Source organism: Mus musculus, chromosome 1, assembly GCF_000001635.26.
Source record: "Mus musculus strain C57BL/6J chromosome 1, GRCm38.p6 C57BL/6J".
Taxonomy (NCBI): Eukaryota; Metazoa; Chordata; class Mammalia; order Rodentia; family Muridae; genus Mus; species Mus musculus.
The window spans coordinates 125,853,873-125,874,706 of record NC_000067.6 but is presented as its reverse complement, the minus strand read 5'-3'; the positions used below and the strand labels follow the sequence as shown (position 1 = coordinate 125,874,706).

At 43.4% G+C, this 20,834-nt stretch overlaps 2 protein-coding genes across 7 annotated transcripts in view; one reads left to right on the top strand and one right to left on the bottom strand.

Annotated features, from left to right (window-relative positions):
* The window catches only part of Lypd1 (Ly6/Plaur domain containing 1), a 45,554-nt gene extending 38,469 nt beyond the window's left edge, over positions 1-7,085 (top strand). For 3 of the 6 annotated variants that reach the window (NM_001311089.1, NM_145100.4, NM_001311090.1), the window contains exon 3: positions 1,136-7,085. In NM_001311089.1, coding sequence (NP_001298018.1) covers positions 1,136-1,371 — 236 coding nt within the window. In that variant the 3' untranslated portion in view covers positions 1,372-7,085. The remainder of the gene's footprint in view (positions 1-1,135) is intronic. The other 3 variants (XM_006529885.4, XM_011248088.3, XM_017312443.2) reach the window with 1 other exon arrangement.
* Gpr39 (G protein-coupled receptor 39) overlaps positions 845-20,834 on the bottom strand; it is a 196,867-nt gene continuing 176,877 nt past the window's right edge. The window contains exon 2 of the mRNA NM_027677.2: positions 845-2,337. Within this exon, the coding sequence (NP_081953.2) occupies positions 1,823-2,337 (515 nt within the window). The 3' untranslated portion in view covers positions 845-1,822. The remainder of the gene's footprint in view (positions 2,338-20,834) is intronic.

The window sequence follows — 20,834 nt, the reverse complement described above, 5'->3', positions numbered from 1 at the left end:
CCTGGGGTTTTCTCTTAGAGTTCTGGGGATCTTAACTCAGGGTTTCCTGCTTGCATGGCAAGCTCTTTGCCCACTGAATCATTTCCCAGTCCCTTGGGAAACATTCTGTTACCACAGCACCTGTCATCAAGAACCAGCTCTTTGATTCAACTTGTCCTGGGGTCAAAACTTCTTCCAGAGAACCAGGCTTTCCCAGAGAACAGATTGTCCTGAGCATGCTGTCGGTGCCTGCTAGTGCCTCTCTATTTGCCCTTTAAACTTAGTCTACCCCTAAAAGTGAAGTCCCTACAATAGACAGTGGGATTGCTCCCTTTGGGATTTGCTCTTTGGATTTAATAAATTCCTGGTTGGTAGCCATCTCTCTATGGCCACTTATTAGGTGATAATGAAAATAATATCTGGATATGTTGTCTGTGCTGCTAGCGTGAGATGGTTTAAACAGTAACAAAGGAAAGAAAAACCTTGTTGTCTAGTATAAATTAGGAGCTGACTTTAAAATAGACATTGTTGCTGGAGACATGGCTGCATCGGTAATGTGTTTGCCATTGCAACCATGAGGGCTTAACTTTCTTTGATCCTTAGAACCCATATTAAAAAGCTGAGTGTAGGGGCAGGAGAGATGGTTACAAGGATGCAGAGGACTTGAGTTTAGCTCCCAACACCTCCTTAAGACAGCTCACAACTGCCTGTAACTCCAATTCCAAACGAATCCAATTCCCTCTTCTGGAATCTGAGGATACTGCACTCACATATACACATACATTGCATACATGAACATATATACATACATTGCATGTATGAACATATACACATGCATTGCACACACAGAGTGGTGAGGGGAGACTTTGATTTTAATAGCTCTTTATTCATGGACACCAGCAACTAAAATCTCTGTTGGAACAACATTCACCATAAGTTCTGTGTGTTTGGTGACCTCCATGCCCACCCAAAAGAACTCCCAGACTCCAATAAGTCTGAGAATTCTTATCCCCTGAACCATCTCCCAGATCAGGAGATAAGAGCCCTTTCTGTGGGAGGAGTTAAGGAAAGGTTATGCACTCAGATTTGGGCACAAAGAGATAGCTGGACTGCAGATCACATATGCTAACCCCACTTCTCTGGGCCTGTGTTATAGGGATCATGTACCGGAAGTCGTGTGCATCGTCAGCAGCCTGTCTCATTGCTTCAGCTGGGTACCAGTCCTTCTGTTCCCCTGGGAAACTGAACTCCGTGTGCATCAGCTGCTGCAACACCCCTCTTTGCAATGGGCCGAGGCCCAAGAAGAGAGGCAGCTCTGCCTCGGCCATCAGGCCAGGGCTTCTCACCACTCTCCTGTTCTTCCACTTAGCCCTCTGCTTGGCACACTGCTGAAGCTAAAGGAGATGCCAACCCCTGCTGCCTCACCTGTCTGGCCCTTCGTCTCTCACCTTCCCGAGTCTCTTCTGGGTGTCCTTTTATTCTGGGTAGACAAGGGAGTCTTTTTGTTCCCTCCTTTCAAGTAACGCAAGATTGCCGTGCACAAATACTTTTGTAAGCTCTGAACCAATTCATTCTGAATTTCTGTGTGTAGTTGAAGAAAAAAGCATGGAGCAGAAAGTCCAGACCCTCCCATCCCAATCTGGTTAACCACCGCCAAGGCTAGCCTGGAAGAACCAGCCCTTAGAAGTCATTGAGATACGCATCTGCCTTTCCCAAAGCCTTGAGCTTCCATTCTGTCCCAGTAGGAGTCACAGTCTATTCAGAGACTGCTGCTGCGTGAAGGTAACTTTGCTTTTGCGGGAGGGGAGAGCCAGTTTCGGCTCAAGGCTTCTGAACTTGCCATTCATACTTCCTGCTCCTGTAAACTATTTTCTGGGGTGGACCCAGCTGGTTTGGTCTCTGAGCCAGTCTGTGGTGACTCAGGACTCAAGGGCTGGGGCTTAGCCTCTCCAGGCTTGGCCTCAGTCTGAAAAGTGCTTAAGAAAACCTTGTTAGTTCTCCTGGAGGAAGAGTTACTGCGCCGGGAGGCTAGGAAGATGAGGGGGCTGCGGGCTGAGCTGGTGCTGTCCTTGGTGGAGATGAAGCGGGCACGCTGGCGTTTCTCTTGGTTGGCATGCTGCAGAGTCAGGCGGCAGCAGAGCACCTGCCAGAACACCTTCCGGAACTGCTGAGAGGACACGTTGTAGAGGAGAGGGTTGACCACAGAGCTGAGGTAGAAGAAGGTATCAGAGAAGGGCAGGAGGATCATGTATGCCCTGAAGTACGTTCTGGTCCAGTCATGTTTGGGTTTTGCTGCAGCCATGATCCGTCGGATCTGATTGGGCATCCAACACACGGCCAACGTCACCACAATCAGTCCTGGCAGGCAAGAACAGGAGAGAAAAGGAGACGGGGAGAGAAACAGCATGAGAACAAAAATAAATAAATAAAAACCCATAAAATATTAAGCCCCTTGGTTCTGTTGCTTACTGGCCGAGAAACGGTACCAATCTTTCAGCTCTGTGCTTGTCGGCTTCTTTTTGCCACTGGCAAAGGAGAATTTAATGCTGCTTCAAGCTCAGGGGACTTGGCTATGTTAAAAAGCGTTAAATGCTTTCGACAGTGTATTTATACTTACGGCTGCCTGTTAATTTTCAAAATGTTTTCATTGTTGCTCGTGTATCCAGAAAATATCTCACGTTGGCCATAACCCTGGTTTTGTCTTTTTGTTTCTAGATGAGCCCATAAGGTATAGCCATAGTAGAGGGAAACGGTAGCTGTTTTTATAAACGACTACTGAACTATGTGAGAAGACACAGTGATATTGTGAAGTCAAATGGAAGTTGTTTCATTTTGCCTAAACAAATACATTTTGTGATGCTGATTTTGCATCCAGTTTCAGGAGAAGTAAAATCAGGGACAGGTAGTCATGGAGAAGAGGTACTACTAAGCCCTGCCCCTGTGCGTGAGGCACTGAGTATCCAGACATCCATATGAATGCCCATTACATTCTGGCTTACATAAACACGGCTACTTCTAAAGTATGACAAATGAAATCACAGTACAGTGTGTGTGTGTGTGTGTGTGTGTGTGTGTGTGTGTGTGTGTGTGTAGAAAGTAGACGATATATAAATGTATGTCCCAAAAGGTATACAACCTCCATCTATATCAGCATCTCTGCTTCTTTTCAAACACTTTTGGAAGCCCCTTCCACCTTAACTTAGGAAAACAAATTGTCCCCAAACACCAAAATCTCAAAAACTCATGCCATGTACAGACAGGGGCACACCCTCCGCTTTTGTAGCACTGAGCTGCAGTGTGACTGGCCAGGAATGATGAGGCCCCACAGAAGCAGTGCTGCTCAGCCCCCACTGAGAATGGGGCATTAGCTGACTGGACACTCATTTGCATACCCGGAGCTTACATTCTGGCTCCCACTATCACATCGAATCTATAGTCTGACAAGCACCTAAAATTCACAAGACTCTGACTCTTTATTGATAAAGCAAAGAAACAGGCCTGGGGAACCTTTAGGATGTTACTTACTCCTTTTTATGAGAAGCTGAGCATCATAGCAAATGTTCCCATGAGAGGGCTGATGTTATTTAAAGCAAGAATTTGGTAGCACTGAAGAGATAGCTCAGCAGTTAAGATGTAAGTTCTGTTCCCAGCACACATCAGGTGGCTCACAATGGCCTGTCACTCCAGATGCTGGGGTGGGGGATCTCTCAGCACCTGCACTTACATGCATATCCCTCCCCATACATACATAATAAGCATATATATATATGTATGTGTATATATATATATGTATGTATATATGTATGTATATATGTATGTATATATATTTGCATTTTACAAGTACCTCTTCCCACTCTGAGCCCAATTTGCTAGGAAACTACTGGGAAATAAGAACAGGGTCCCTGCTTCCTGCTTAGGGTGTGTGGTAAATAGCTGAGTAATTAAGGACCCAGGGCAAGCAGACATGTCTATGAGCCCAAGGTTAGCCCAAGTATCCCTTGACAGTACATAACTCAGCTGCTCCCAAAGACAGACCCTCTGAACATAACCCATCTGTCAGAGGGAGGGCCTAGGAAACTCTAGTCCTCTGAACTTCCAAGGATTCTTTCTGTCAAACCTCAGCCAGGGCTTTGAAATACACACCAATCTGCTTATTTCTTCCCTTTGAATTTGCTTCCCTGAGAACAGTCAGTAAATCTAAGAATAAAATAGGCAAAGTAAGATATTGATCTGATAAAAAAAAAAGGCTAAATAAATAAATAAAACTACTATCTCAAGTCAGGAGCAGATTCCAAATCACCTTGTTACTACTGCTGGATTAAAAAGTAACAACAACAACAACAAAAGCACTCACTGTTCTGATTTTTTAAAAAAATCGCCTGCCCAGGAAACTGGTACTGAGGGGCTTCCAGCTCCCCACCCCGATTTTTTCTGAAGTTTCTACAGCTCTGAGCGACCAGTTCAGTGTTGATTGTGAAGGGAACAGATGCCTGCGTGCATGGGGAAGCTGTGTGTTTTCACAAAGCTTCCCAGGCTGCTTTTGTTCCTCCGTCACTGAATTCTGCAGAACAAGTTCAACCATTATCCAAGGATGTGTTTGTTAGGGTATGGGGATGGAGCACACAGCTTTCTGTGTGTGCCATGCGACAGACACTGTGGGACGTTGCTCTTTGAGAATCTAGAAAGCCGACTAGACGCTCCCTGTACCTCCCACGGGCTGAACAAGACATAGCTTTGAAAGCCCACCAGCAAAGGTAGTGAGAGAAGGCAGGTTGGGAAGGAGGAGGGTGGAGGAGGAAAGATTTTGGGGGAGGAGGGGAGGAACATTAGGGTGGAGGAGAGAGATTTGGGGAGGGATGCTGAGGAGAAGTAGCATCATGGATCTCCTTTCGCATTGCACTGTCTCATCTCCTGCTTATACAGACTTCCCTTAGCTTCCTGCATGGCCTTGCTCAGCCTCAATCACCCTGAACTGGTCACTCCATTGAAAGGAGACTTTAGTTTCAAAGAAAAAGGAATGGAATAAAAGAAAGAAGAAGAGAAAAAGGAAGGGAAGAAACCCAGGGTCTGAGTGGAAGAAAGGGATGGGGAAGACTGAACTGGAGCTTGCTCTGTAGTTTCAGCCAGGGTAAAATCCTGACTGTAAGATTGAGATTGAATAACAAATGGGAGACCATTTGAATGAGTGGCAGCAAATAGGGAACAAAATGAGAACTCCGCAATAATAAGCAGATCACAAAGCTCTCTAACTATAGAAAGAGACAGGTCAGGGGGCTGGAGAGATGGCTCAGCGGTTAAGAGCATTGACTGCTCTTCCGGAGGTCCTGAGTTCAAATCCCAGCAACCACATGGTGGCTCACAACCATCTGTAACAAGACCTGATTCCCTCTTCTGGTATCTGAAGAGACAGGTTGGATGTGGAGGACAGACTTGGAAGAGAGACAGAGTCTGAATAGAAATGGACAGTTGTGACTATGCCACACAAGCAGGTTCTAGAGACAGAACCAGGGACAAGAAGTGGGAAGGGAACTAGCTTCTTTTGCTCCAGGTTCTGTGCTGAGCCCTCACTTCCCATGTGGGTCTCTCTTCTTCTGACAACCCAGAGAGGTCAAAACAATCAGTCTCTTCACGGAACAAAGGAGAAAGCTGCCTATCTCCCAAACATGTGATACAGGCTCCGTTTTCCTCTCAAGGTACAATGCTATCTATTGGTCCCATTTTCAGATTGATAAAGAAACAGACAAGATGGCTACAGAGATGGCTCAGTTTTCACAGTGCCTGCTTCTCAAGAGTTCAGATCTCTGGTACCCATATGAGCACTGGGTGGATATGATGAACCTAACAGTAATACCAGTCTTGGAGTGTGGATACTAAAGATTTCTGGAGCAACAAGGTTAGTAAGACTGGACAGATTGGTGGGCTCCGAAATTGACTGAGAGCCCCTATCTCAGTGAATATGGAGGAGGAGTTAACAAGGATGATACTCAACATGAACTTTTGGGCCTCCACATGTGAACTCATATGCCCACATACAGGTACCGACATGGGTATGCAGACATACATGCATATATGACACATAGAGAGGGACGTGAAAATTGAAAAAAAAAAGTTTGACAGGCAAGAAAATAGTAATTTATCACAACCCATGCATAATGTGACTCTATCCACTGAAAGAACAGAAGCCGTGTATTTAATTTAAAAATTTCAGTCAAGTTAAAAATGAAAAAAAAAAACACTCAGTGATAACAATTTTTATAATGCTACCTAAGTTTGTACACATACTGCTGGATTTCTTAGGAAAGCGAAATACAGAGTCATCATAAAAATTATTGGTGAGCTAATTTTTCTTCTCCTACCCCCATACTAAATCTTCAACTGTCCCTTTCCCAAACATATGCACCAACTACCCCAAGGAACTGCCCAAGTCGCCTGTGTTTGCAAAACTCTCAAGCACTCATGAACAAGGATTGGATTTCAATGGTTTCGACTGTTTTGCTAGCCTCTCCCTAGAAACCCTCTGTAAAAGTGATGGTTAAAATAGTAAGTCTACGTTATTCTGAAAGTACAAAACTGTCTTTTGCCTGTCTCATCATAAATTGTGTCTGTCTGCATCGCACAAATCACACCAACTGCCTGGCAGAGCTGTTGACATAGCCCTCCCCCCCCCCCCACCTTAAATGGAGGTGAGAAAATGGCTGCCATTAGGTCTGTGTTTCAAAAGATAATCTTAGGAAATCTAGGAAAATGGAATGCTGGGCCTACAGGCGCCACCAATGGCAGTCTGAGGCATGTGCCCACGGGCATTGTGAGAATAGAGGTAGCCTTTCTAGAACAGGAAGCCAACCAGACCCTTTGTGCAAAATTTATCATTTTACAATGACAGGCAATTGCTTGTTGTTATATTTGAAAAAAAAATTGTCCTTTTCTACGATACACTGTTGAGGATAAATACCATACTATGTCCAGAGTTAACTCTCTATTCTGGCTGTTTGAAATTGTTTCAGCTCCACTCTCAGCAACCCTTTAGCTAACACAATGCTTTAAAGTCTTATTCATGGCTTAATGGAGTGCATTAAAGATTTGACTAAATTTATGTTTGGCTGCAATCAATTTAGACTTGTGTATTACATTTGGGGAAAAAAAATCTATAACGCTTTGGTCTGTGTGGTGCAGCGTGGAGCCCGCATTTAAATGGCGGTGGGTGGGTGTGAACTTGTATGAAGACCGAGACAACTGAGCCCTCTCATGTAGAGCCGGTAAACTGTCTTAACTGGATTATTGATAGCTCGGTATTCTGCCCCAGACAGCCTTGCAGTCTGGGTTTTGAAATGCCTTCATATCTTATCTGCTTCTCCACATAAAGCTCTTGTGCCTTTGCTCCTCCATCACCACAGTAAAGTGACAAGAGCCGTTAGACAATGGCTCACACACATCCTTGGCAGAATAACGTTTAGAAAGCAAATCCAGGGCTGGCGAAATGGCTCCCTGGGAAAGGTGCTTGCTGCACCAGTGTGAGGACCCCAGTTCTCTCCCCAGAACCCACTTAAACGTAAACGCCATAAGGCGTGTCTATATTCTCTCAGCGCTCCTACAGCAAGACAGGACGTGGAGACAAGAGAACCCCTCGGCAGTTCCTGGGATAGCTAGCCTGGTTTACACAGCAGCAAACAGGAGACCCCAACTCAAAAACCAAAGTGAAAGGCAAGGATCAAGACACCCAAGACTGTCCTCCGACCTCCACATGCAATGCACTTCTCCACACTTGCACAACCACAATGGCAGACGTGAGCATTGCAATGCACTTCTCCACACTTGCACAACCACAATGGCAGACGTGAGCATTGCCCTAGTTTGGATTCTGTATGCTACGATGAACACAATCAAAAGCAACCTGTGGAGGAAGGAGGCTATTTTATCTTACAGGTCAAAACCCATCATCAAAGGAAGCCAAGACAGGGAACTTAAACCAGAAACCACTGAGCAATGTTGTTTACAGATTTGCTCCCAGGCATACGTTCAGCTATCTTTCTTACCTAATCTAAGCCCTGTTAATCCAAAAGATGGGAGGAGAAAGACCACAGATCCAAATCATCAAGGCCAAATTATCTAAAGCAAGCAATTAATTAAAGCAAACTTTTTTGTTCATGTGCACGAACTGCCAACCCCACCCCCAGAAAGGCAGGGTTCGTTCAAAAGGTCAGCATTGGATGTGAGAAAAACAAGATATTTATAGCTCGGTGTTTCCAAATGGGGAGATTTGACAGATAAAATAGGTGGGGTTATAGAAGCAGAACATAAGCATAACAAATTAGTCATAATCACCTCCTGAAATAAAAATATGATTGCAAAGTAGTCGTAACAAGGTAGTCACAGTAACATTTTGAAACAAAGGTAATTGTTACAATGTTTTGAAACAAGGACATGACTGCCATTTCCCGGAACAAGCACTACAGATATATTTGTAGTTAAAGTTACAGGTGGGACATAACTCAATCCTTGAGAAACATCCCGTTAATCATAAACAGAAATGGATCTAGTTTGTCTCTACTACAAGATGGTTTTCAAGCCTAAGATGGAGGTTAGGCATGCTTCATCAGTCCATCTGCCTTGGGATGGTATCACATACAGTGGGCTGGTCCCGACTACTTCAGTTAGCAATCAATGAAATGTTCACCAGACATGCCAATAGGCCAATCTGGTGGAGGCGATCCTTCAGTTGAAGGTCTCTTTTCCCAGGTGTCTCTAAGTGTGTGTCAAATGGACAGCTGAATCTATGATGATAATCATGCAAACAATGAGACAGAGAGAATGAGAGAGAGAGAGAGAGAGAGAGAGAGAGAGAGAGAGAGAGAGATTAGAATTGTCCTACCACCAGTCCAGGAACTGTACCACCCACAATAGGCTAGACCCTCTTCAGTTGATCACTAATTAAGAAAATGCTTTACATTTTCTGATCTTATGGAAGCATTTTTTAAATTGAGGGTCCTTCCTCTCTGATAAATCTAACTTGTATCAAATTAATATAAAACCATCTAATACAATATTATCTACATAAGGCTATTATATTTCAACTGGAATAAAAAAATTTATAAAATGCAAAAATCTGTTTCTTTGGGAGGTGTAAGCAAGAGAATCAGGAGGAGTTCAAAGTCGTCCTCAACTATGTTGGGAGTTGGAAACTAGCTTGATCTAAATGAGATTCCCATCTCAAAAAAAGCAGTTTCTCAGACGCAAAACCATATTCTGTATTCAATAGCCACTGGTAGTCAGTGGTTACTACCTTGGACAGTTCAGTCAGAAACTCAGTGTTTCCATAGAGGAAGCAAGAGCTACTGGAAAGAGCTGTATTGGAGCGGTATATAGCTATTAAACTAAATTCCTTAAATGTTCAAATAGCAATATAAAATCAAATGGGTGTATTCTGTAATATGCTCAGAAAATTATATAATATTAAATAATATACACTATGCAAATTATGTAGGTTGAATAAAAAGATACACATTAACCTAAACTAATGACTTTATGGAACTGAAGCAGTCTATAGGAACAAAAAGAAAGTAATCTACCCACGCAAATATTTTTAGCTAAATGAAAATTTAGACAAGCCAGTGCATACTCTCATTTGATACCTAAAGTTATCGGGACTCCAAGGTGTCAAGGAACATGTCCAAAGTCACATAACCATCATTAGATCTGATCTTCCAGCTAAAATTCTCAAATTTCAAACAATATTTCAAAACTTACAAATTGTGTGTGCTTGGGAAATTTAGGAATTCAGATCATGGCATATTCTATCCTGCATCCCAGGAACCCTCCATGTTCAGAAGGACTTCTTCTCTGACTGTCACCTTTATTGGATCACTTTGTACAAATGTAATGTTACTATTATGACAGAAATTATCACCAAATTGTTCTTAATTATTGCTCTGTGCAAGCAAATCTTTGAGCAGAAACTGTTGTCTCCCAAAGGAAAATGCTTGCAAATCATAGCTACTTGGACTATTTGTCAATTGATTGAACACATTTTTTTTCCTTCTGATAAAGACTAAATGTCAATAAAAGTGACTATTAAAAGTAAAAAAAAAAAAAAAAAAAAAGAATTGTCCTAAAAACATAAGCAATGTTAGTGTTCAGCTCCATATTCTTGGTGTGGTGGCGTGCATTTGTAACGCCAGCATTGAGCATTGAGGAGATGGTGTTATTTCCATAGCATTGGGGGTATCTGGCTTGGTTTAGTTTTCACGGATGCATTTGATTATGCAGCCCTGGACTTGTGGTATTGACTTATCTAGGACTGTACTCTCCTCTCTCCCTTCTGACCTTTAAGATGAAGGTCATTATTGAGTATATTTCTGCAGCCATCCCAGAGTCTGAGACAGAACATCCCCTGTCACAAATGAAGTAACTGAACCGAGTGGCTTGCTGAACATCTCCAAGGCCCAGAGCACAGGACTCCCTGTCTCATGCCTGAGGCATCCTACCTTTGACTGCCAATGGAGGCTTTTGTGCTATTGTAGTTTGTGGATTCAGGCTCAAGTGCTGACCTATCATCATGGGATGTAGTGAGAGAGATATCTACACCACTGACCATCTTCCATGTTAAAACTCACTCTCCCTCAGACAAGCCCTCAACAGAATCCCGAGTGGCATGATTCCCATCCAAAGGAACATGAAACTCTATCATGAGACAAGCAAGAGTGTTCAGGATACTATGTGATGTTGGAACATGGGGTGACCTGACCCACAATGACTCTATCCATGTGAACATGCATCCATCTGTCATTTATTACCCACCTGTTCACATGTCCACTTACTTACCCATTCATCATTAGCCTATTTATCATCTGTCATTTATCTATGTATCGATGTATCTATTATCTTCCTGTTGTTGTTCAAGATAAGGTTTCTCTGTGTATCAGCCCTGGATGTCCTGGAACTGACTCTAAAAGACAGGCTAGTCTCAAACTCAAAGAGATCCACCTGCCTCTGCCTCCCAAGTGCTGTGATAAAATGCATGTGCCACCGTCATCCAGAGTATCTACTATCTATATAACCATCATCTATTATCTATCATCATTTGTCTATCTTCCAGCCAGTCAGTCATCTATCATCTATCAATTTACTTGTCTCCACATCCATTTTCTATCACTGATCTATCTATCTATCTATCTATCTATCTATCTATCTATCTATCTATCTATCTACCATCTATTTATTATCTATCTATCTATCTATCTATCTATCTATCTATCTACCATCTATTTATTATCTATCTATCTATCTATCTATCTATCTATCTATCTATCATCTATCTACCTATTTATCTCTATCATCTATCATATATCACCTATTTATCTATCCACTATCTATCCATCATCTATCATCTATTATTTATCTATCACCTAACTATCCATCATCTTTCTATCATCTATCTATCTATCTATCTATCTATCTATCTATCTATCTATCTATCATCTATCTATCATGCATATTTCCTTCTATTCTCTTTCATTTAACATTCCTCTATCTATCCATTCTCTCATCCATCATATATCACCTGTCTTTTCATCTGTCCACCCAATCTTCCATTCATTTAATATCAGTATGTCATCTAGGGAGCTACTTAGCTATTATTGATTTTTCACTTATCTGTCTATCCATCTATCTGCCCTTCTGTCTTACATTAGTACTTATAGAAAAATTGATATTAAGCTAAAATTGGTAGGTTTATTTGTAATATCAGCACTAAGAAAGTAGAGATAGCCAGCCTAGACTATTCAGGTCAAATAAAGACTTTAGCTTAAACAAATAAACAAAAAAGGCTGGCACCTGAAGAATAATATCCAAGGTTGTCTTCTGGCCTCCCCATGCATGCACACATGAACTTGCTTATAGACAAACATCCACAAACACACAGAAAAGTATTATAGAAGAGGATTGACTGAGTAGAAAAGATGTGGAAACTTAATGTCTACCTTCCAAAAGCTGGTTTGCGTGACTGCAACAAACCCCAAAGAACTCCTTTCCCACCTGCTCCAGAGGTCCACTTGACTGAGCTATAGGAACCTTGTGGATGTAATGGGTAGGCCTGGGTATGATAAGATTTTTGCAGTTGCTATGCCCTTTTCCTGTTCACTTCTACTTTCTAATTCTAACTCTGGTTGCAGTATATGAGAACTATGACATCTTTATTTCTGTTTCTTTGTTTGTTTGCTTCCTTCCCAATTAACATTCCCTGGAGTATCTTTATTCATGCAACAGACATCTCACATATGGCAGTGGTCTATTATGGATGCTGTCTTATCTTAGGCATTGATGCTGAGAAGAAAAAGATAACCTCAGCCTAGCTTCCTCAGAGCCATGAGAAAGGTCAAAGCAGGGTATTAAGGCAGCAAAGGGCAGATACTAAACAACTTTTTCACAAGCAGGAACAACCAGATTTTTTCCTTTTGAAAAAACAGAAATTTCAACTTAACATAGCCCAAAGTCACCTAAGAAGGAAGTCTCAACTAAGGCATAGCCCATGAAATTGACCTTTGGGGGACTGTTTTGATTCCTAATTGGTATAGTAGCACCCAGTCCACTTTAGGAGGTACTACTTCCTTGTCAAGGGGGTCCTGAGCTCCATCAAAAAGCTAATCAAACATAAGCTTGTGAATAAACCAACAGTGTTCTCTTCCTTCATGGTTTCTACTCTAATTTCCTTCTTGAATTCTTGTCCTGACTTTACTCAGTGAAGTATCTGGCCTCTGCATGTATGCATGGTTGTACATGCATGGATGAACACATGGACACACACACACACACACACACACACACACACACACACACACACACACTGAAAGGAGTAAGAGTTAGCCTGCAAGAGAGCAACTGAGACCAAGCAAGACTCAGTATTGCTCAGACTTGGGGAATGAAGTGGCAGCTTCCTCCTGAGCCTGACAGGGCTCAGCAGGGCTACACAAAGGGGTGGGTAAGCCAGTGGAAACCCAGCATGGTTAAAGTACACTCCACCAGGTTTTGTGGACTATAAATTAACTTGTAGATAGTAGGGCGAGGGAACATCTGCTATCAACTGACATTTAAATAGCAATTGCCAATGGAAAGTAAGCATATGGTTAGTTGAATGAAGAGCCAGAGAGAGACAAATAAACCCCATAAAAGGTTTTAGCGCTTTTCCAATTTATACATTAGTGCTTGCCAATCTGCTTCCACACAGTATCAGAAGGCATTGATCTCACTCCCTGACCTTGCCTGACCCCGGAAGCCCACCTTGGTTTAGCCATCAACTTCTGAGACAACGGTTCTCACACAAGGGCAAGAGCAATAGCATCAGCAGTACTATGGAGATGGCTCAGTTGGTAAAGTATTGCTTTGAAAGCAAGAAAATTCGGGTATAATACCCAGCACCCATGTTAAAATCTCAGGGTGGTTGTCTTAGTTTGGGTTTTTTTTTAATTGGGTATTTATTTCATTTACATTTCCAGTGCTATCCCAAAAGTCCCCCCACATGCTCTCCCACCCACTCCCCCACCCACCCACTCCCACTTCTTGGCCCTGTCGTTCCCCTGTACTGAGGCATATAAAGTTTGCACGACTAATGGGCCTCTCTTTCCACTGATGGCCGACTAGGCCATTTTCTGATTCATATGCAGCTAGAGACACAAGCTCCAGGGGGGTACTGGTTAGTTCATATTGTTGTTCCACCTATAGGATTGCAGATCCCTTTAGCTCCTTGGGTACTTTCTCTAGCTCCTCCATTGGGGGCCCTCTGATCCATCCAATAGCTGACTGTGAGCATCCATTTCTGTATTTGCTAGGCCCCGGCATAGTCTCATAAGAGACAGCTCTATTTGGCTTAGTTAGGGTTTTATACCGCTGTGAACAGACACCATGACCAAGGCAACTCTTATAAGGACAGCATCTAGTTGAAGCTGGCTTACAGGTTCAGAGGTTCAGTCCATTCTCATGAAGGCAAGGAACATGGCAGCATCCAGGCAGGCATGGGGCTGGAGTTGCTGAGAGTTCCAACTCTTGTTCTGAAGGCAGCGAGGAGACGACCTGCTTCCAGGAAGCTAGGATGAGGGTCTTAAAGCCCACACCCACACTGACACACTTACTCCAACAAGGCCACACCTCCTGATAGTGCCACTCCCTGGGCTAGGCATATACAAACCATCACAGTGGTAGACTGAACCTTTAATTGTATTCCTGAGGAGGTAGAGACAGGCCATCCCTGGGCCTTGCTGGTCAGACATTGGTAACCTCTATTTGGTAAGCTCTGAGCAGCTCCTAAGGGAGGTCATCTAAAGTTGTCTTCTGGGCTATACACATAGCCCCCAAGACTTAAGGAATCCTGGGGTCTGACGTAGACTTACTAAATCGGGCTTTGGAGATGTGGGTTCCATGATCTGGAATTCATAAGCCTTTGGGAAATTGTGCTGCTCACTCTAGTTGGAGAACAATAGTTTAAGACACACACAGATTAAAATAGGGCATCAGTGGGCTCTGAATGGGCTCTAACACCCTCTCTTGCTTGCTTTTGTGGTACTTCATTCAGCACACATTTGCAGTGAGAGCTGACAGTAACTAAAAACAGTCTTCCTCCCATTCATCTCCTTGACAACCATGTGCCCATCTCTGATCTTGTCTTTTATCATCCTTCCACTCCCCATTCTCCCCCTGCTTCCATTTGCCAATGTTCTCCCTTTCCCATCTACATGTCTCCTCTTTCTTTCCAATAGGCAAAGCAATGATATCTCTCTTTTCTCTTGTCTCTGTCCCACTCCCCAACTTGCCCCTTTCATCTTTTCCAAGTTTACAACATACAACTATAACAGCAGACACATTTTCTGGAATGGTCCTGAGGAGGCAACTGGGTTCATGACTCTAAGGTCCTTACGGTTTAGGAAACTGCCTACAAAAATGGTGATCATCACTCATCGCTAAATTGGTCAAAGGAAAGAAAAGTAGTGTGGGTGCCAATGGGAATAGGATGTAGTTGGCTAGGAAGTAAAGACACTCACTCCACAGAACCTGCTGCACATCCTGCAACAATGAGAAATAGCCATGAACTTAAGGCACACATCCTGTACATCCTGGGTTCTCTAATCCTGGTCCACTTGCTTATACTACCCTGTAGTGACCCTTAAGCTTGGTGGCCTTTGTTTAAACAAATTGGTCAGATTGCTCTCTTTCATACTGAGAAATGTGATTGAGGAGAAGATAGAAAGGCTCCCAGGGTTTGTTTTCAGAGAAGAGCACAGACCATGGCTTCAAAACAATGCAAACGCCACAGATGGCTGCTTCCATCCATGAAGACAGATGGCTGGATGTCCCACCCTTGTCCTGGGAACTTGATGGAGTCCAGGAAAAAGCTTTCTCTCCCCAAGATGGTCTATCCACCATGTGGAGGCCAATGACACCCAAAAATGGGCCAAAGGTTCTAAATGGCCTGTAATTTGCTAAGCAGTCTATCCATCTCATTCTGTCCTATAAGCCGAAGCACAAGATGAAAATGATAAATCTCTACAGTAGCAAATATATGTTTCAAAAATGAGCCCTCTTGTCTGGGAGTTGAACACTCACTTGACCTCAAAGTCAATGGCTTTCTGGGTCGTTGCTGTGGTTCACTGCCTGGGTTCCTTCATGATGCCTGGTAAATGAACAACTGAAACGCACTGGACAAATATTTCTATGTGCATCTTAACAATATACATATTTTTATGAAAACAGATTACTCTGAGGGTGCAGATAGCAAAGCCCTCCACTGAAGCATGGCTGCAAAAGCCTACCGTGATTTCTCTGCATGAAAACCCAACAATTTCTTCACCAGTCACAAAGAGTACAGGAGTGGGTGGAGGGAAGGAGGGCACAATGCCCGGCAAGCCTGCTGGGGAAACTGTGTACCACTTAAGGAGACGCTCACAGCTGGTGCATCCTCCCGAGCAGATTTACTCTTACCACCCAGGCAGGGGCAAGCCACATTAATACTGATTAATGGCTTAAAAGCCTGCACTTCCACTTTTCCTTTTGAAAGTTTTATTTGCATGTGTGCATGGTGGCGGGGGGGGGGGGTGTTACACACATACATGTAAAGGCTATAGGTTGATGGCATTCAATGTCTTTCTCAGTTGCTCTTAAGCTTGTCTTTCTGACTAACCCTGACCTTATTCAGAACTGACTAAACTGGCTGACCACCGAGCCCCTGGGAGCCCCCTGTCTCTTCCTCCCTACTGCTGGGATTATGGGTGTGTACCGCCAAGTGTGGCCTTTTCACATGTTATTTTCTGTGGGACAAACCTCAAGTCCTCGTGCTTGCATGGTAAGTACTTGTCCAACTGAGCCCAGCCTGAGGTACAACTCCCTCTCACAGAGTGTTGTTGCCTATAAATAGTAAAGAATTAAAATCGCAAAAGACTGGCACTGAGAAGACATCAGAGACTGACATATTGGTGAAACAGAATCCCAGATCTGTGGGATGAGGTACACAATTTGTACAGTTTGGGAATCTAGGCTTCCCAGTGTGTGGCGCCCATGTTCCTAGGAGTTCCCCTGGCAGCCTGGAGCTAGCCAATGCTAGAGAAGCACAACTGTCCTGTCCTCTAGCTCTTCCTAAGATTTCTGCATGGGCCCCAGAGACTGGGGGAATCAAGGCTAAGATCTTGTGACTGGGAGAGAGGTACAGTTAAGCAAGACTGCCTTTATCAGACTAGGGATGGGGGTTGAGGCATGATTGGGCCAAGGGATTTCTCCTGGGAAGTTAGAAGAGGACTTTCTGCAGCTACACTGGGCCAGAGAGAGAATCTTCTCTTGGTGTTAGGAAATATGCGTGACCTTTGTTACACAAAGAGTAAACTAGACTGACTCCATTACTACATCTCACTGCTACTGCTGTAGAATTAGTACTAAAGCTTAAATGCTGGATACGGCTTCTGTTCTTCCTGGTCTAAACATACAGTGTGCTTATGCGGCTCAGGCAGTCATAGCAAATTACCACTGACTGATGGGTTAAGCAGGCACATGTTTCTCATAGCTTGAGAGTCTGCTTTAGCCTTAAGTCTCCTCTGCTACTAACTGTTCTTGTGCTTTCTACACTAAAACTCATTTCCTTCTTGGATTCTTGACAAAATAGCCCCATGGGGTACATAGTACAACAAAGGTCAGTGGATGGAACAAGATACTGAATACCACATTCCCGAAAGAGACCTGTTAAAGGACATTCATTTGTCTCAGAATAATTCACCTTTCAGCCTTTAAGTCCCAGTCTACCACAAAGACACCACAATGCTTATCAGAAGCTGGAGGCCAAGGTCTCTACATATGAAGGTTTCATATGTGACTCAAACAGGTAAAGCAATAATAAGGGAGGTCTCCCAAGAGTAGATGGTACAGGCAGAGGTCCACCATGTCTGTTTCATGCTGGATGTCCTCCATGGAAGAAAAGCTCATCACTGCAACTCTCAATTGCCATTAGAGTGCAATTAGATCTTCTCGGGAGGGATGTGGGGTAGAACTGAACATGAAGATAGAAAGATTGACTCCCATTCTACCTGAAGCTAACCACTGATATATCCAGAAAGAATTCCCTGGCCCCATCTGATTTTGCCTCCATCTGACATGGTGTCACCAGCAAAAGAATTCTTAGTTCCTGTTCTACCGAACAGAGATAAAAAACCAACTGCTAAGAAGTTTAAATGAGGAAATGGAAGCTCATGCTAAGCAGAATATTTACTACCATGTGAGGGCCACCATCAGTTATGACTTTTGCCACCACGGCTATTTCTATCTCTGTGCTCTCCTCCCATGTAACCACACCATTGCTACTGCCACATCCACAACCATCTCCACTTGACTCCCACCACCACCATCCCTGCTACTATCTCCAAGAACACCTCCATCTCTACCACCACGGTAGGACTATGAACACAATCAGCTCCACCTCTATTTCCACCATCACATCCTTCTCTACCACCAACACCATGAGACTATGTCCAAAACAGCTCCACCTTTATCTCCACCATGATTATCCCCACCTGAATCACCACTGTATAAACATACCCACCATCATCTCCACATCCACCATCTCTACCTCTACCATGTCCACCTCCACTTCCATCTCCACCCCCATCATCATCTCCACCTCCATCTTCTCCACTTCCATCATTTCTACCACCATCATCACCTCTGATACAATTTTGAGTATCATCACCTATCTCTCCCCTCATCTATCACCACCACATCCCTGCTCTCTCACTACCAGCATCATATCACAAGGTATCTTCTTTAGACACATGGTTAGACTAACCTCAACTCCAAACTCACAGATTAATTCCAGAAAAATTCCTCTTTCTGCTATTAATAGAAGGGCAAGGACCAGAACTTAGATCTCAGTAAGTGCTTAGAGGCCTCTCTACTACCTGGAAACCTACCACTCTGCCCTGAGGCCTCTACTCACTTACCAACCCCCAACACCATACACACACACACACACACACACACACACACACACACACACACACAGGAAGAGAGAGTGAGTGTGTGAGACAGAGAAAGAAAGAAAGAGAGAGGGGGAGGGAGGGAGGGAGAGAGAGAAAGAGAGAGAGAGAGACATAGAAGCATACACACATACAAACATTTTGATTTTAAAGGATACAAACTGAAAATTGATAGAGAATAGATGTAAGAGGAGAAAGACAATCCAAATCCTAGGAAGACTGAGTCCACGAATCCCCCTCAACTTTCTGTCATCAGAGAGTTCTCAAAAGAGAGATGACAGAGCACAAAGATGCTCTAAAGCTCTCTAGGCTCCTAGTTAATTGCCCAAGAAAGCCTTCACTCCAGCATCTTGGCCTTTGCTTCTCTACCTCATCCTTCACTCCACTATATGAGGGAAGGGGAAAGATGTAACGAATGATTTGAAATCTCAGTCCCTCTACTTACTAGCTCTGTGACCATGGGCTGTATTTCTGTGGAGTTGATAAAAGAATAGCATCCATCTCATTATCATGAGGAAAGCCCAAGGACATGCATGCACATCCGGCACTGATGAATATAGCAGTCACTGACGAATGGCCATGCACAATACTTATTACACAGTCCAGTTAGCTGCCCCAAGGCAGAAGCTGTGCCATAGAATGCAGCGCATGTATGCAGACCCTACATCTAAATACTTGTAATAAACTTACACTTACATATTTACTTATTTATACATACGTGTTCATGTATGCAGTTTCACATGCATGTTGGACACTTGTATGTGGGGACATTTCAGGTGCTATTCCCTAGGCACTGTCTACCTTTTTGTTTGTTTGACATAGGAAACCTTTCAGGTAGTCTAGAATGGCTGACCAATGAGCTGCAGGGATGAATTCTACTGTGTCTAACTCTTCAGTACTGAGGTTACAAAAAACAAACAAACAAACAAACAAACAAATAAACAAACAGCTATTGTACCTTGCTATTGGGAATGGGTTCTGGAGCTTGTGCATGTAAGCACTGTACTAGCCAAGCCATCTTCCTAGCCCTGTGCTTATTCACTTAAACCTTACCGAAAGCTCTACAAGATTCCCCACTATGTACTCTCATTGCCAATACACAGTAAAGAAAGCTGAGATCTCAGTGGGGTAAACGACCTACCAAGCTCACACAAACAGCAAAAAGCAGTGCCAAGAGTTTGACCCTGACAACCCAGTCCAAAATGCTTGCACTTAAGCCTACTGCCCACAGCTGACCCTCCTCAGACTAGAAGCATGCCAAGATGATGGAGATGAGATGTTCCCCGAGTCTCTGTTGCCAAATGAGATAATTCAATCACCAAATGCCCGTGAGTTCATAAACGAATTGCTTCCTGTGGATGTCACAGTGAAGAACAAAGAAACTCGGCAGTTAAGAAATAAAGGGCTCCTAATGCATTCCTGTGACTGACAAAGGCCATTGTCATGAAGCAGCCACAGCAAGCACAGCAAACTTCCTTGTGACTAGGAACGAAGCTGGATGGAGCTCAAAGAATACAACTAACTTTGAATAGCAGCCCAGCAGGCAGGCTAGAACACTGCAGAGTGTCTGCTTTTGAAGGCATTTACTTTATGACATGCAAGCATCTCCACCTCCACCTATCACTGCCCTGCAGAATGTGGTTCTTGGGAAAGGGTCTTTGCTAAGAAAATGTATTTAAATTTTGTGTGAAAGGCCCTTTCTCATCCATCCTGGGCTGCCTTGGCCCCTCCCCATAAATACCATCTAAAATTCAGCCTGAAAGTACATTAGAAAATGAGTTCGGCTCCCCATTATCTGTCCATCTCTTGTAAGTGAGCAGTGCAATTCGTGTAAAACCTTTAATCAGACGATGGGAAAGATACTGGGATGAGGTGCATACAGGAGCAGGCTCCTACTGTACCTGATTTACAGTCTAAGGTCCTCACTGGAATTTGTAAAGCTCTGAGGAAGGTGGAGGAGATAGTATCAGCTTCTAAGATAAGGTTCTGTTTCAGAACTATCAGGTGGGGATGCATTCCTGCTAATGACTTGAAAATGAAATGACAGCTGCATGGTAGAATAAGAATAAATCCCTATTAGTGTATCCTTCTGCTAAAAAGCACATTTAAAAAAAAAAACTTTAATGAAATAGCCTCATAAAGTTGGAAGTGTTAAATATAATTTCTCCCATCCAAAGTGATGCATCATCACATGTAAGCAGCATGGGGCAGGGCAGTGTATGACCCCCGCCCCTGTTATTTTAAATCCATTCCTCCTCTCTTTTCTCATCTCTGAGTGGTAGACTGTCTGCACACTTTCCTCTGCTTCTCCATCCTTCTCACCACTGCATTGCCTTCTGAGGGACAGTCTCATCACTC